General features: G+C 44.7%; 1 long non-coding RNA gene and 1 gene segment (V, D, J or C); one reads left to right on the top strand and one right to left on the bottom strand.

The window, feature by feature from the left end:
• LOC121023054 (uncharacterized) overlaps positions 1-3,663 on the top strand; it is a 21,462-nt gene extending 17,799 nt beyond the window's left edge. The window contains exon 3 of the long non-coding RNA XR_005787223.1: positions 3,549-3,663. This is a non-coding gene — a long non-coding RNA (uncharacterized LOC121023054). The remainder of the gene's footprint in view (positions 1-3,548) is intronic.
• LOC121023051 (immunoglobulin lambda constant 1-like) lies at positions 3,417-18,038 on the bottom strand. The segment is given in 3 exon segments: positions 3,417-3,872; positions 5,416-5,534; positions 17,618-18,038. Coding segments are annotated over 3 exon segments (639 nt in total).

Below are 18,038 nucleotides of genomic sequence, written 5' to 3'. Positions count from 1 at the left end.
TCCATCAGGATGGTCCCAAGATAGGAGAGAAATATCTCCCAGACCTGGATCTTTCCTCCCAAGATTAGCCCCTCCAGGTCCTTTGGCTGACTCCAAACCTTTGAAGGCACAATACCAAAAGTGAACCATAATGTAAACTCTAGGCTTTGGACAATAATGACTGGTCAATGTAGGTCCGTCAGTTGTGACACAAGCACCCTCTGGAGGGGGAGATTGATAATAGGGAGGCTGTGCATGTGTGGCGGCAGGCAGTAAACAGAAAATTCCCGCACCTTCCTCTTAATTTTTCTGTGAGCTTAAAACTACTCTAAAAAAATTGTTTAAAAAAATCAGTTGGCTCAGGTGTATAGTTTCATTTCTGGACTCTCAATTCCATTGCATCGATCCTTATTCTTATGCCAGGACTGCATTTTGGTTACTGTCGCTTTTACTAAGCATTGAAATTGGAAAGTGTGAGTTCTCCAACTTTGTTCTTCATTTTCAAGATACTTTTTAAAATTTTATTTGAGAAGGAGAGAGAGCAAGCGAGAGAGAGAGCGTGAGTGGGGAAGAGAGGCAGAGGGAGAGAGAGAATCCCACGCAGGCCCCATGGGTTCAGCATGGAGCCCAACATGGGGCTCTATCCCATGACCCTGGGAGCATGACCTGACCCGAAATTAAGAGTTGGACATTCAACTGACTGAGCCATGCAGGCGCCCCTCAAGATATTTTTGGCTCTTCAGGGTGTTTGCATTTCCATCTTTCAGTGCACAAACCTCACACCAGCTTGGTTAAATGTGTTCCTAGGAACTGTATTCTTTCTGATGTTATTGTCAGTGGGATTGTCTTAATTTCCTTTTTGGGATTGCTCATTGCTAGTGCATTCAGGTGGTGATGGCCCCAAGGTCACACTCAAGTCAGCATCAGCATCAGAACCCAAGTGTCGGGTTCAGTCACTTTGCACAGAACTGCCAGGCACCAAGGTTTCTGTGTTTCTCATGGTTAGGATCTATCCACCCACCCAACTATCTATCCACCCATTTACCCATCCAATTACTAACCTACCCATGAACTCATCAATACATTTACTCATCACCTATCCATCAATCATCCATCCATCTATCTACACGTCCACCCATCTACCCACACATCTATCAATCATCCACCTATCTCTGTTCATGCACCCACCCACCCACCCAACTACCCATCCATCCATCCATCCATCCACCCACACATCCATCAATCATTCACCCATGCACATATCTATCTATTCACTCCTTCCTTCCTTCCTTCCTTCCTTCCTTCATTCCTTCCTTCCCTTCCTTCCTTCCTTCAAACTTTCTTGGTAGCCTTGCGGTTACCAGGTACTGGGTGGAAGATGAGATAAAGAGTCTGCAGTCCTAGGAAGAGACTGCACTCAGTGAAGGTCCTGGAAGAAGGAGGTGAGAGACCCAGAGGTATGCCCTCTAGGATTCCAGGATTCTGAGCAGAGCTCAGGGAGGCAGCCAGGGGCCAGCACCAGGCCCAGGCTGGGGTGGGGAGAGGGCTGAGTGTAGGGTGAGGACTCTGCTACCCTCTCTTGTGAGCTACACAAACCTCCAGCTATAGCCTTGAATCTGCTTGTCCCTTTCCTGGGCCACACCTGGCTCTGTTTGTCACCTGTCCCACGCCCCACTGACCATAGGGTCAGTTTCTCTTCCCCTTATTTCTCCCCTTTTATCATACTGAGTTCTGGTTTAGATCAAAGTTAAGATTAACTTTAGCTTGGGGGTTCCCATGGGTGGCCAGCAAGGCCACTAGAATTGGGGGAGGCAACTTACTCTAACCCCCTTTAGCTTTATGCCTCACTGCCCCTGCAGGCCCAGGGCCTCCATGCCAAATTCCTTTATGTAGTTATCCTCCTATTTCCTGGCAGGCTGGCCCTTGAAGCCTCTCACCCAGCAGTCCTTGGGCAGAGGGAAACGTTGGAGCCCAGAAAGGGGAAGCAACTTGCTCACAGTCACATAGCATGTCAGAGGCATCCCCTGGGCAAGAGCCCAGGAGATGACAGCAATAGCTGGGGGGCGGGGGGGGTTAGTGAGGGTCATTGTGGATCAGGTACATCACAGACATTGCCTTGAACCCCCACACTTACCCTGTGGGGGAGAGACTAGTTATCTCCCCCTTGTACAGCTGAGGAAACTGAGGCCCACAGAGGGTTTGCATGTCACCCAAGGTCAAGAGCTGAGAAAGGCTGCATGTGAGTGAGGATCCCAGCCTGCCCAAATCTGGGGTATGGGCTCCTACCACAGAGTTTCCCCCGGGACCTTTGCCTGCTGGCCCTCCCTCTAGTCACCCATGGGTAGAGGGACCGTCACTGGGGTCTGCAGCCCCGGCTCAGCCTGCCATCCACTCTTGGGCTTCCTTTCTGCGCTTCTGAAAAGGAGTTGGGGCCACAGAATGACAGAGGGAGGTCACCCCACGTGAGCATGCCTGGTGCTTGGCAGAGGGCAGCTCTCCATACAGGAGCAGTTCTATGTGAGCTCAGGTAGGCCCCATCCTCTGCTGGACTCAGTTTCCCTGTCTATCAGATGGGAGGCCCCAGACTAGGAGTTGGGACATGTAGGAGTTGAGTCTGTCTTGTTAATAATTTTGGGCCTCAGTTTTCCTACCTGTGAAATGGGGCCATAATCCTGGCTGTCAACCTCACAGAATCCTTGAATGGCTCAGCTGAATAACATGTGTCCCCATGTTTTATAAATAGTATGGGCACAATAAGGCCACGCTATAATATCTTAGGGTACAGTTGCCTTTTGGAACCACAGATCTTGTCAGGGCCAAGGCCTTCAGGAGTTCTACCCCTGGGCTTGCTTCCTCTGAGCCCCATCCCTGTCCCTCTCCTGGGCTCTGGGCATTCCAGTCAACTAGCAGGGCTCAGCATGTGCGTTCATGCCCTTGTCCTGCCTATCCCCTGCCTGTGGCACTGAGCACTCCTCCACCCTCGAGAACTCTTGCCCCTGGGACCCTGCCCTGGCCTGCCTCCCAGCATCCTCAGCACGTCCCTTCTCTGCATGGTGGCATCAGTGGGGGCATTCAAGGAAGGAAAGTGGACATCTCAGGAGGGGGTCTAATAGCAGACAGTGAAGCCCCAGGTCCAGGAAGGAGCTCAGACATTATCCAGGAGTCCATGGGCTTCAGTACTGCTGGTGACTGATGTGGTCCATGCAAGAAAAGCAAGCATACAGACATGGTGGAGGATAGTCTATCTTGGTTCGATTTGTATCTCCTATTCTGGAATATTCTCTGGCAATTCTGGATGAGAGTAAAACTACCCCTCAAAAAACATGAGGATGCCTTCTGCCAACTCCTTTCCCACAGGATGAAAAGAATGGTGTTCATGTTTGAAGATGGTTGAGTTTAGGGCATAAAGTGATGAACCCCAATGAGAACACGATTTCTGATTGAATGAAGGACTTTTTATTGAGCATTGATTGGGTGCAGGGAGAAGGGCTGGGATGATCCTGGTGGGAGGAGAGACCTTCCTGGAGGTCCATTGGCTGCACATCCTCTTGGGTGAGTGGGGGTCTCAGGCACCTAAGAGCACTCTGAGGGCACCACCCTCTTCTCCACGGTGCTCCCCTCGTGTGTGACCTGGCAGGTAAAATTGCTATAAGATTTCCACTTGTCAGGTGACAGACTCAGGTAGCTGCTGGCCACATACTTGTTGTTGCTCTGTTTGAAAGGCTTGGTGGTCTCCACGCCCTGGGTGACAGGGGTCCCTTCTGCCTTCCAGGTCACCGTCAAGTTGCCAGGGTAGAAGTCACTGATGAGGCACACCAGGATGGCCTTGTTGGCTCTGAGCTCCTCAGAGAAGGGCAGGAAGAGCATGACCAAGGGTGCGGACTTGGGCTGACCTGTGTGGACAGAGGAGAGGGGGGAGAAACACAGGGAGAGTCCAGGCTTTGGGCAGCCCTTTCCCCATCTATAGCCTCTGTGACTTTTCCCATGGTGGCCATGCTGGTTCACCCAGGGGATCCTCCTTTCCACTTCAGCCCTGGACAGCAGGCAGTTCCCCATGCTCCCAATAGCCCTTCCATGTCACCTCTCCCAGGTAGATGAAAGGTGCATCTGCAGCCTCGGTTTCCCCCTCAGCCCAGCATCTGGCCCCCATATCACTTCATTCTTCTGGATCCGGGTACTTCCCCTGTGAACTGCAGTCATCCCCTGATGACTGCTGACTTTAAGGGGCAGCTGTGTAGCTCTGAACCTCCACTCACTCTCCACTTGGTCACTCTCACCTTAGACAGGTGAGACACCTGGGGCCCTGGGATCATGGGGCTCCAGGGACAGAAAAAAACTCTTCCCATGGGACCTGCTCCTTTCTTTTCCTTTTTTAAAAAGTGTTTACTTGGGGCGCCTGGGTGGCGCAGTCGGTTAAGCGTCCGACTTCAGCCAGGTCACGATCTCGCGGTCCGGGAGTTCGAGCCCCGCGTCAGGCTCTGGGCTGATGGCTTGGAGCCTGTTTCCGATTCTGTGTTTCCCTCTCTCTCTGCCCCTCCCCCGTTCATGCTCTGTCTCTCTCTGTCCCAGAAATAAATAAACGTTGAAAAAAAATTTTTTTTAAATAAATAAATAAAAAGTGTTTACTTATTTTTGAGAGAGAGAGAGAATGGGGGAGGGACAGAGGGAGAGGGAGACACAGAATCTGAAGCAGGCTCCAGGCTCTGAGTTGTCCGCACAGAGCCCAACATGGGGCTAGAACCCACTAACTGTGAGATCATGACCTGAGCCAAAGTTGGACGCATAACCGACTGAGCCACCCAGGTGCCCCAGGACCCACTCCTTTCTGATCAATGTCCTGGGAGGGCCGTGCTTCTGGTCACCTTGTCCTGCATCACTCATGTCTCTGTGTCCCTGCATCCTCATAGCCTCATAGAGGCCCCGAGCGCTTCAGCCTGGATCAAACCAGACTGCTCTGTCCTCCTCCCATGGACCTCCTCTCGGGTTGCTCCTCTATGTTCCTGAAGGCTGAGGTCACAGCCCCAGCCATGTCCCCAACCTCGTGGATGGGCATCAAGCCCTTAGCCAAGACCCCAAACGACTCTCTCCAAGGCTGCCCCAGTGCCCCTAGTCAGAACCAGTCTCTGGACCCCACACAGGTGTCTGCTCTGGAAGAAGGGAAGGAGTCCCCAGTTTTGGACCAACGCCCCTAACCCAGGCCCTAGGACCTGACCACATTCAATTGTCAGACTCTAAAGGTAAATGCTTGTACCATTGAAGTTCTTCCTTCTGGTTTCCCTGAGACCAACCCACCTCCCCCAGATCCCACAGATTTGCTAAGGGCAAATCTTCCCTTAAGGCTGGGAAGCAGATAGGAAATGGCCTCCAGAGAAAAGTAACTTTCCTCAGACAACAGAGGGGTGGGACATGTTGGGAAATATGGTGAAAGCCACTTACCTAGGACGGTGAGCTGGGTTCCTTCACTGAAAACAAGCCAGGGTGATTGAGTTTCGGACCAAAACCCACCGGGCCAGCACCTGGGGCCTGCCCCGTGGGGGCCAGGCCAGAACAGGAACCTGTGATGGGCACAGGGCTGTAGCAGGTGGGGCTGGGCAGCCAGCCTCCCAGAAGCTGTGGCACACCTGGATGAGCCCACAGCCCTGAGGTGTCCCTGTGCCTAGCCCTCTGTTTGAGGCCAACTCCACCCATGGTCTTGTGTATTACCCCTTTCCAAGGCTGTCTTGGTCATCTCCTGATCCTCAGTGCTGACAGTGACACTGCATGCAGTAGGTGTTCAATAAATCCTTGAGTGCCTCGTTCTTTCACATGGTGTGGCAGAGTGAGTCCTAAACTGGCTCAGACCTGTCTGACCTCTCTGGCCTCATTTAGGGCTTCTGAGGGTTCCTCTCCTACAATTTCTCATGGTCTAGCCAGGTGGCTTCCTCCCTGAGCCTACTGGTCTGGGACTGGGTCATTCCTGACTCATGGTGCTCCCATGTGAAGACCCACACACACACTTTTTCTCTACACATCAAAGACACAATTCAATTCCACCTCTTTTATGAAGCTTTCTCTGATCTCTCAGACCACTGTCTTTCTGAGACACCTGTCTGTCCATCTATCCATGTGTCCATCCATCCACCCATCATCCACATATCCATCCATTCATCCATCCACCCACCCATCCATCCAACGGTAGCTCCAGGCACTGTTTCACATGCTTGGACATGGCAGGCTCCCCTGGCTTTCATCTCCATCTCTCCCTGAAAGCTCTCAGGTCAGAACCAACAATGTCCTCTTCCTGGTCAATTCCCTAGTTCGTGTTGTACATTATGGCTCTACAAGATTCAACACAGAGTCAGCCTCTTTTTTCAGTGACTCTCTTCTTGTTGGCACCTGAGATCCCACATTCTTCTCCCCTGACTTCTCTTTCACCCCAGTCAATGCATGGTAGCTGACTCCCAGACTGGCACCCTGGGTCCTCCTCCTTCTTTGCCATCTTCCTACATTGTGGATTCCCACTACTGCCCATTTTGTAATGCTCGAGTCTATTCCAGCCCCAAACCCTCTCCTTGGCTCTCCCTAAATTACCTACTGACCATCTCCAGCTGGATGTCCAATAAGAATCTCAAACTCTCTGTGTCCAAATGAGACTGACCACCCTTTCCCCCTAACCCAGCCCTTTGTCTGTCTTCACCTTGTCACACGTGACCACGAGTGCTCTCACTACCCAACTTTCAGGCCCAAAACCTGTCTTCTTAGATCGTGCATCTAAATATTCCCTTTTAAAGTTAAAACAAGGGGCGCCTGGGTGGCTCAGTTGGTTGAGCGTCCGACTTCAGCTCAGGTCATGATCTCACTCTCCGTGAGCTCGAGCCCCGTGTTGGGCTCTGTGCTGACAGCTTGGAGCCTGAAGCTTGCTTCAGATTCTGTGTCTCCCTCTCTCTCTGACCCTCCCCCATTCATGCTCTGTCTCTGTCTCAAAAATAAATAATAAAACATTAAAAAAAAATTTTTTTAATAAATAAATAAAAACAAGACTCAGAATAATTGAGAAGCAATAGAATCACCCTCTGATACTCCAAAACCACAAGAAGCCCCAGGTTTTGCCTTTGCTGATGTTAACTCCTAACTGATACAAGGATGTGACATTAAGTTGGGGCTTATTGCATGCAAACATCTCCGCCAGAGGATTGGACCAGTGCATTTCCACCTTAGAAGCTGGTCCAGTCAGATGTTGTTGGTTTTGTGCTGCAATATGATTTTTGTTTTAAAATTATAATAATATTACATATATAACACAATTAAGCAATAAAATACATTTAAATACCTTTTTAAAGTGTAATATTTATCTCTCCATCTGTCCTGTTGTGTGTAGTGCCATTTTCCTCTTTTTTTCTTTTTCTTTCTTTCTTTCTTTCTTTCTTTCTTTCTTTCTTTCTTTCTTTCTGTGTATGTGTGGTAAAACATACATAGCATAAAATTTTACCAATCTCAGTCATTCTATGAGGCTAGCATTACCCTAATACCAACACCAGACAATGACATTATAAGAAAAGAAAACTACAGAACAATATCTCTTATTAATATAGATGCAAAAATCTTCAACAAAATATTTGCCAATTGAATACAAGAATGTATTAAAAGAATTATACACCACAACCAAGTGGGATTTATCCCAGGCATACAAGGCTGGTTCAGCATTTAAAAGTCAGTTAATGGGGGCGCCTGGGTGGCGCAGTCGGTTAAGCGTCCGACTTCAGCCAGGTCACGATCTCGTGGTCTGTGAGTTCGAGCCCCGCGTCAGGCTCTGGGATGGCTCAGAGCCTGGAGCCTGTTTCCGATTCTGTGTCTCCCTCTCTCTCTGCCCCTCCCCCGTTCATGCTCTGTCTCTCCCTGTCCCAAAAATAAATAAACGTTAAAAAAAATTGTTAAAAGTCAGTTAATGTAATCTATCATGTCAACAAGCTAAAGAAGAACAAAATCACATGATCATATCAATAGATGCAGAAAAAGCATCTGACAAAACCCAACACCATTTATGACAAAAAAAAAAAAAAACTCAGTAAACTAGGGCTAGAAGGGAATTTCCTCAAGTTGCTAAAAAATATCCACAAAAACCCCCACAGCTAACATCATATTTAATGGTGAAAAACTTGAAGCTTTCCTAATAAGGTCAGAACATGGTAAGGATGTCCCTTCTCCCCACCACTTTTCAATATCATATTGGAAGTCCTAGCTAATGCAATAAGACAAGAAAAGGAAACAAAAGGTATACAGATTGGGAGAGAAGAAATAAAACTGTCTCTGTAAGTATGTGATTATGAAGAAAATCAAAAGAATTGACCAAAAAACTTCTGGAACTAGTAAGCAATTATAACAAGGTTACAGATACAAGATTAATATACAAGTCAATTACTTTTCTATATACTGACAATGACAAGCAGAATTTGAAATTAAAAACAGTAGCATTTACATTATCATCCCCTTCAAAAGGAACTACTTAGGTATAAATCTAACAGAATATATACAAAATCTATATGAGGAGAACTACAAATTCTAATGAAAGAAATCAAAGAAAACCTAAGTAAATGGAAGAATATTCCATGTTCATGGATAGAAAGACTCCATATTATCAAGATGTCAGTTATTTTCAACTTGATCTATAGATTAAATGCAATCCCCAATCAAATTCACAGCAATATTGCTTTCCCAGAAATATTTTGTGGATATTGGCAAACTGATTCTAAGGTTTATATAGAGGGGCAAAGGACTCAGAATAACTAATACAATAGTGAAGGGAAAGAACAAACTTGGAAGGATGGCAGACATTATAAGGTTTTGAGAATCACTACAAAACTACAGTAATCAAGACAGTGTAGTATTGACATAAATACAGACCAGTGGAATAGAATAGAGAGCCCAGAAATAAACTCTCACACATACAACCAAATGATTTTTGACAAGGATGTCAAGGCCATTCAATGGGGAAAGGGCAGTCTTTTCAACAAATGGTGCTGGGAAACATGGATATTCACAGGCAGAAGAATGAAGTTGGACTCTTACCTAACACCATATACAAAATTAACTAAAAATGGATGAAAGGAATAAATATAAGAGCTAAAACAATAAAACTCTTAGGAAAAAAGCTAGAGGACAAAAGCTTTATAACATCAGATTGACAATGATTTCTTAGATATGACACTGAAACCACAGACAACAAAAGAAAAACTAGACAACTTTGACTTTTGAAATGAAAATTTCAAATTTTTGTACAACAGAAGACACTATCCACAGGGTGAAAAGGCAACCCACAGAATGGGAGAAAATATTTGCAAATCATATATTTAATAAAAGATTAATATCATAATATATAAGGAACTCCTAAAACTCAAGGGAAAAAACCAAACAACCCATTCAAAAATGGGCAACAGACTTGAACAGACATTTTTCCAAAGAAGATACACAAATGGCCAATAAACACATGAGAGATGCTCAATATTACCAATAATTAGTAAATGCAAATTAAGACTACAATGAGATACAACTTCACACTCATTGGGATGGCTACTGTTAAAATTACAAACTAGAAAACAAGTGTTGGTAAGGATGTAGAGAAATTGGAACATTTCTGCACTGTTAGTGCTCAAATACTGCATGATTCCACTTATGTGAGGTATTCAGAGTAGTCAAGATCATAAAAGCAGGAAGTAGAATGATGGTTTCCAGGGGGTTAAAAGATATAGAGTTTAAAAGGTATAGAGTTTCAGGGCACCTGAGTGGCTCAGTCAGTTAAGTGTCTGACTCTTGATTTTGGCTTAGGTCATGATCTCATGGTTCATGGGTTTGAGCCCCTCATCAGGCTCTGCACTGAGAGTGCAGATTCTGCTTGGGATTCTCTCTCTTCTTCTATCCCTGCCCTTCCCCCATTCTCTCTCTCAAAATAAATAATTTTTTTAAAAAGTATAGAGTTTCAGATTCACAGGATGCAAAGAGTTCTGGCAATGCGCAGTGGTGATGGCTGCACACCAAAGTGAATGTATTTAATACCACCAAACTCTACACTTAAAAGTAATTAGGCTTATATACTTTATGTTATGTGTGTTTTAACACGATAAAAAATTATATTTAAAGACAAAATAAGGGATACCCGGGTGGCTCAGTCGGTTGGGTGTCCGACTTCAGCTCAAGTCATGAGCTCACGGCTCGTGAGTTCAAGCCCCGCATCAGGCTCTGTGCTGACAGCTCAGAGCTTGGAGCCTGCTTCAGATTCTGTTTTCACCCTTCTGCCCCTCCCTTGCTCGTGCTCTGTCTCTGTCTCTGTCTCTCTCTAATATAAAATAAAACAAAAAAATAATAAAGACAAAATAAGACACACATGATCTTAAGGAAATATTGGGAAATAAAGAAAATCAAAGAAGAAACTTAAAGTTAAAATTATTTGTAAGTCCACTATGGATAAACATTATTAATAGTTTTAGTATATTTTCTTCTAGGCTTTTAAAAAAGTATATTATTGGGGCACCTGGCTGGCTCAGTTGGTAGAACATGGAACTCTTGATCTTGGGGTTGTGAGTTTGAGTCCCACATTGAGGGTAGGGTTTACTTAAAATAAATAAGTGTATTATTCATATTTTAAAACAAAATTTACGTGATACTTTTCTTCTTTTCTTTAGTCTCCAAATATTGTTATCTTTCCACATTTTTTCTTGTGGTTGATTTCAAGTTTCATAGCGTTGTGGTCTGAAAATATGCACAGTCTGATCTCAATCTTTTTGTGCTTATTGGGGGTTGATTTGTGTCCCAGTGTGTGATCTATTCTGGAGAATGTTCCATGTACACTGGAGGAGAATGTGTATTCTGCTGCTTCAGGATGAAATTTTCTGAATATATCTGATAAGTCCATCCAGTCCAGTGTGTCATTCAAAGCCATTGTTTCCTTGTTGATTTTCTGTTTAGATGATCTGTCCATTGTTGTAAGTGGGGCGTTGAAGTCCCCTACTATTATGGTATTATTATCAATGAGTTTCTTTATGCTTGTGATTAATTAATTTACATATTTGAGTGCTCCCCCTTATTTTCTTATATAAGCTTTCCCGTCTAAGCACTGCTTCATCTATGTCCCATAAATATTGATATTTTGTATTTTCTTTTTCATCCACTTCAGTTCTCTAAACTTACACCCTTAAGAATTTAGAAAAATAAGATAAAAACAGAGAGGGAGACAAAACATAAGAGACTCTTAAATACAGAGAACAAATTGAGGGTTGCTGGAGGGGAGGTGGGTAGGAGGATGGGCTAAATGGGTGATGGGCATTAAGGGGGCACTTGTTGAGATGAGCACCAGGTGTTATATGTAAGTGATGAATCACTAAATTCTACTCCTGAAACCTATAATACACTGTTAACTTTGTTTAAAATTTTGGGGGGCTAAAAAAAAAGAACATTTTAAAATAGAAATTAAGGGGAATTCACCATATGTATGATCAGATTGCTTCCTAACATACAAGGCAGATGCTGCCTAAAACAAACATCTACACACTCTGATTCTCTCCCAAGCAAGATAAAGCAGGTCATCTGGATCCACTGAGTTTGTATCTTATTAATTCAACTCTTTCTATCAGGCTGGCAGTTTCTGGGGAGTATGATCTTAATACGGCTGTAAGTAGAGCCTGTGGTTGTGAATCTACTTCCATACTTTGTCACTGTAAATTTGCTTTCCTGGTTAAAGATTCTATTGTGATATATAGTTTCAATAAATCTTAAGTCCTTACATAAAAAAATAATTTAGAAAATCAAGAAAATCAACCCCAAGTAGAAGAAACAGTGAAGAGCAGAAATCAATGAAACTGAAACAGAGAAACATAGAGACAACTAATAAGATAAAAATCTGATTTTTGAAAAATCAATACAATTGATAAATCTCTAACCATACTGAGCAAGTAAATGAGATAAGACAAATTGTCCATATCATAAATAAAAGAGGGGTATTACTACAGATCCTGTAGTCACTAAAGTGCTAGGAAGGGAATACTAGAAAAAACCTTATGCTAATAAATCTCACCACTTAAATGAAATGGACCAATTCCTTAAAAGACACAAACATTTAAAGCTCACCTATATCTATTTTATTTTTTAAGCTTATGTACTTATTTTGAGAGACAGAGACCATGAGCAGGAAAGAGAGAGAGAGTGAGAGAGAGAGAATCTCAAGCAAGCTCCCCACAGCATGGAGCCCAACATGGGGCTCTGCCCTGACAGAACAGATCCTGCTTGGGATTCTCTCTCTCTTTCTCTCTCTCTGTCTCTCTCTTTCTCTCTCTCTCAAAATAAGTAAACATTTTTTAAAAAAGAAGTAATATTTCAAACCAATAACTTAACTTTACCTTAAGGAAATAGAAAAAGAAGAGCAAGTTAATTCCAAAGCTGACAGAAGGGAGGAAATAATAATGAGTAGAGTAGAATAAATGAATTAGAGAATATAAAACAATAGGGAGAATCAGTAAAACCAAAAGCTGCTTCTTCAAAGTTTAACAGCTTTGAGAAACATTTACTAGACTGACAAATACAAAAGAGAGAAGGTTCCAATTATCAAAGTCAGAACTGAAAGTTGGGACATCACTACACACCATGAAAAAGTGAAAAGGATTATAAGGAAATAATATGAACAACTGAATACCAACAAATCAGATAACCTAGATGAAATGAACAAATTCCTAGAAAGACACAAACTTCCAAAACTGACTCAAGAAGAAATAGAAAACCTGAACAGGCCTATAACAACTGAAGAGATTAAAATGGTAATCAAAATAACATTCCCACAAAGAAAAGCCCAGGACCAGATGGTTTTACCAGAAAGTCCTACTTTATTTAAAATTTATTTTAATTTTTAATTTTTGTGTACAAATATTTAAAGAAGGTGGCACCAATCCTTCACAAACTCTTCTGAAAAATAAAAAAGAAACGAAAACTTCCTAACTCATTCTATGAGGCCAGAATTACCCTGATACCAAAGCTGAATGAAGACATCACAAAAAACCTGCAAACTAATATCTCTGATGAATACAATGCAAAAATGCTCAACAAAGTACTAGAAAAGTGAATCCAATAGCATATTAAAAAGAATCATACAGCAACTGGGGTTTATCCCAGGAATGCAAGAGTGGTTCAGCTTAAGAAAATCAATCAATAGAACATATCATAATGATGGAATTAAGGATGATAGCCACATGATCATCTCAATTGATGCAGAAATATATTTGACAAATTCAACAAAATTTCATGCCAAAACACTTTAAAAACTTGGAATGGAAGGGAACTTCCTCAACTTTATAAAGACCATCTATGAAAAATCCACATTGAACATCATATTCACTGGTGCTAGACTGAATGCTTTCCCCTCAAGTTTAGGAACCAGACAAAGATGCTTATTTTTGCTCCTTTCATTCATCACTGTACTGGTGAATGGCCAAACAAAATGTAATACACTTAAAGTGGAATCCTTCTCAGCAATAGAAAGGAACAGGCTATTGATAAATGGGATAACCTGAGTCAACTGCAAAGGCACTATACTGAATTAAAGAAGCCAGACTCAAAAGGTTCTGTATTTGGAATATTATTATTCAGTTATGAAAAGCATCGAACTATGATCCACCCCAAAATCTGAATGGACATCCAGAAAATTATGCTGGGTGAAAAAGCTAATCGCCAAATGTTACACAGTATATGATTCCATTTATACAACAATCTTGAAATGACAAAATTAGAAATGAAGGCCAAATTAGTAGTTTCCAGGAGGAAAGGAAGGAGCTTGGAAGGGAGGGAAGTGGGAGTGGCAATAGAAGAGCAAGGTGAGGAATCCGTGGAGAGGGAAATGTTCTGTACCTTAACTGTATCGATGTCAATATCCTGGTTGTATTTTACTATGGTTTTACAAGACATTACCACTAGGGGAAACTGGGTGAAAGGAACATGGGACCCCTCTGTATTGTTTCTTATAACTGTATGTGAATCTAAAATGATCTTGAAATTAAAAGTTTAATTTACAAAAAGGTTACATACTCCAAAATTCCATTTGTAAGATATTCTGGAAAAGGCAAAACTGTAGGATCACAGAGAGATCAGTGGTTGCCATGGTTGGGCGGAGAAAGAGACTGACGACAGAAGGGACACAGGGAAGTTTCGGTGAGGGTGGAAATGTTCTCTATCTTGATTGTGTTGATAGTTACATGATTCTATGATTTTATTAAAATTTATATAATTACTATATGAAAGAGAGGGAATTTTACTCTGTGTAAGTTAAAATAAAATAGAAATAGAAAGATTGATACGGAACAGATTGTAACCTGTTTTAAAAAATCCTGGTTATGTGGGGTGCCTGGGTGGCTCAGTTGGTGAAGCGTCTGACTTCAGCTCAGGTCATGGTCTCACGGTTCATGGGTTTGAGCCCTGTGTCCGGCTTTGCGCTGACAGCTTGGAGCCTGGAGCCTGCTTGGGATTCTGTGTCTCCCTCTCTCTCTCTCTCTCTCTCCCTCCCCTACTTGTGCTATCTCTCTCTGTCTCTCAAAAGTAAATAAGTAAATATTTTTAAAAATTTTTAGGGGCGCCTGGGTGGCGCAGTCGGTTAAGCGTCCGACTTCAGCCAGGTCACGATCTCGCGGTCCGTGAGTTCGAGCCCCGCATCAGGCTCTGGCTGATGGCTCAGAGCCTGGAGCCTGTTTCCGATTCTGTGTCTCCCTCTCTCTCTGCTCCTCCCCCGTTCATGCTCTGTTTCTCTGTCCCAAAAATAAATAAACGTTGAAAAAAAATTTTTTTTAATTTTTAGATCCTGATTATGTTATTGCAGTCACCTAATATATATGCATACATATATACATACATACATGTATGCATATATACACATGTATGTATATGTATGTACATATACATGTATACATGTATGTATATACATGTATGTATATATGTATGTGTATGTATGTAATGAGTTTCTTATTCCCTTCCATGGATATACCATAGTCTATCATTGGACATCGAGGTTGTTTCCACCTTTTCCCCACTTATAATATTTAGCAGAAGCTCTGATTATTTCTTCAAGATAAATTTCTAGAGATGGAATTACTTGATTAAAAGAAATGCAGATTTTTTTTGAATCTTGGCAACTGATGTTATTTGTTCCAAGAATTTTATCTCCCACTGACCATCCATGAGAGCACTCATTCCTCCCCTGTCGACCCTCTGGTACGATCATTTTAAAAGTTTTTTTTTTAAGTTGATTTACTTTGAGAGAGAGAGACAGACAGACAGACAGAATACACCCCCAAGTGAAAGCAGGGTAGGAGCAGAGAGAGGAAGAGAGACAGAATCCCAAACAGGCTCCATACTGTCAGCACAGAGCCCCATGCCAGGCTCCAACTACTAACTGTGAGACCATGACCTGAGCAAAATCCAGAATCTGGCACTTAACTAACTGAGCCACCCAGCCGCCCCTGGTACCATCACTTTAAATTCACTTGTGAATTTCACAGGTGATCTTGGTCATTGTGTAGACAGCCCCCTCGCTGCTCCTCTAATTTGGCATGGAAAAAATCCAGAGCCATTTTTCCAAGACACAAGTCTGACTGTGAGTATCCCTTACTTACGTCCCTCAAGGTCTTCAAGAAAAAGCGCAAATACATAAAACCCCCTGAGGTCCGCTGCCACTCTCCTTTTCCCCTCCCGCAGCTCCCTGATGAACATCACCCTCCCTTTGCCTGGAGAGACCCCATCACTGGCCAACAGCCTTCCATCTGTAAAACCAGCTTGTGCATCCTCCCCCCTCCCAGTTTACTGCTCCAAAAATGGTCTAAGAGGTCTATCCTCAAGTGTGCACATGACCCCCTTGGTTCAGGCCCATCCTGTCTGCATCCACTGGCCCTGAGTGGCCCAAAAATGAATGGACCTTCTTGGGAGAGACCAATACCTTGCAAGACTTCTCCTTCTCTTGGACCATTTTGTTAAAATATAGGACACACTGGTGCAGTCACAGCATTCTCTTAGATATCTAGCAAAAAATCTGGGGTTGGGCACCCTGGATCTTCCCTTTCCTGTTCCCCCTCTTCCTGAATCTCCAATTGTCTGTCCACTCCTTCTGGGACACTGCCCCCACCCCCCAGAAAAGTCACTCTACATCTGGATTCCCACCCTCACCCACCCAAGTCTGGTCATGTCCTTTCCTTGCAAAAGTTCCCTGGAATCCCCCAGATGAAGTCTGTCCTCTAAGGATCGGTCCTCTAGGTTGGAGACTGGTCACCTGTTCAGCCTTCTCTCAGACCATCTTGGCCCCAGTACCCACTCACTGCAGCCCTGCAGATGGCTGAGAGCTTCCTGAGCGTTTTGTGCCTCTACTACCTTGTCATTGTCTTTGTGTGTGGCTGCTGCTTCATCTGGCCCCCTCTCCTACTGAACCTTGAGTTGGGGCCAAACCTTGCTCCCCTGGAATCCCAGCCCCAGCACAGGGCTTGACCCCAGTGGGGGCTCCATCTTTCCTTATGTTTTCCTGGGCCCTGACGGACACCAAGATGCCAGTCCTCACCCAACACCCATAAGTGTTGACCCCCTCCCTGGCTGGACTGCTGGTACCAAACAAAATCAGCTCATCCTGTTCTAACCTTTCACTGAGGCAGCCCCAGCATCTCTGGAGTGGGTGTCAGGTTACAAGGCCCTCACTCAGTTAAGACCCCTTGCTTTGCAGAGTAGGCAACTGAGATGGGGAGAGGCAGACTTGTCAGTCCCACCAGTTAGGAGATGGGAGTGGGGACAGCTGGAAACCATCGGGTTTGAGTGTTGGAGTCTGCACCAGCTGGGTGACAATGAGCAGGTCATTTCATCTCTCTGGACCTCTATCCTTATCTGTAATATGGGGGTAACAGCAGCCTCTGCTTTATGGGGTTGCTGAAGGCGGTTCTGCCCCTAAAATGATTAGTGCCCACAATGAACGTGCTGTTGTGTCATTCATTATCATAGATGGACCCAAATTCTCGGCACTTTGTCCAGGGACTTCCTACCACACACAGAGGAGGGCCTGGGGTCACTCAGCAAAGGGGGATTATACCTTGGGTGGGCTCAGGGTCTTAGGGGTCAGTCACAGGAGGTGGCCCTGGATGAAGGTCCTTGGCTAAGGGTCTGGTGACCTGGGGACAGCAGGGAAGGCCCACTCCCAAGTCAAAAGTATCAGCTGGAGCCTGCGCCCTACTGCTCCAGGGAGTGGCCTCTGGCCAGCAGGGAAAGGGCAAGGAGGTAGTCCTCATCAGTTGAGAGGAGGAGGCCTGGGAACCCTGGGATGACAGCACCCACCACCCATGTGGACGTCCTGCCACTGCCTCCTTGTTTCTTCCCTACCCAGAATACCAGGGTGGTGAGGCACTAGTCTTGGGCACAAAATTTAAGGGATGCTAAAAACTCAGTAATTCAGATAAATCATATTTTAATACAATACAAAAAAAATTAATGCAAACACACTCTGGAAAACTGTCAACACTTTAAATAAAGCTAGCGTCTGTCCAGGCTGCCCCTCTTCTCACTGATTCTTCCTTGTCCCCTTTACTGCTGTTGTGTCCCATTCCCAATTCTGGCTGCAAAGACCCTCTCCTCCCTCACCCACATGACTCACTCAGCCCCTTACCTGTCCCATAGGCTCCAAGGGCTGCTTCCTGCTGGGGCTCCAGGGCCTGGGACCCTGCTTGGTGGTGCTGCTGTCGTTGGGGGCAGCTGGCAATGGGCGCCCATGGCCAAGCCCAGCAACAGCAGGGGCCAGAGCTGCTTGGGGCCAGGGCTCTGCCCCCTGGGGGTCTCATAGCCCACCTGGCCTGTCTTAGGCCTCATCCACCCTCAGAATCAAAGGACCTGCAGGCTTGAGCTCCCTGGAAGAGAGTCAGCAGACACCCCTGGTCCTTCTTGCTCGCAGTGGCTGTCCCAGTGCTTTCTGGCCCAAGTGGCCCCATCCTCTGCCTGGATCTTCTCTCCAAGGACCATGGCTGTTACTCCTGGGGGTCTCTCCCAGTGGGCCATCGGCCAACTGCCCTGCTGTGGTCACATCCATAGCT

Source organism: Herpailurus yagouaroundi, unplaced genomic scaffold (assembly GCF_014898765.1).
Source record: "Herpailurus yagouaroundi ecotype Mexico unplaced genomic scaffold, PumYag 490, whole genome shotgun sequence".
Classification (NCBI taxonomy): Eukaryota; Metazoa; Chordata; class Mammalia; order Carnivora; family Felidae; genus Herpailurus; species Herpailurus yagouaroundi.
The sequence above is the reverse complement of the archived record's forward strand: the minus strand, read 5'-3'. Positions and strand labels throughout refer to the sequence as shown.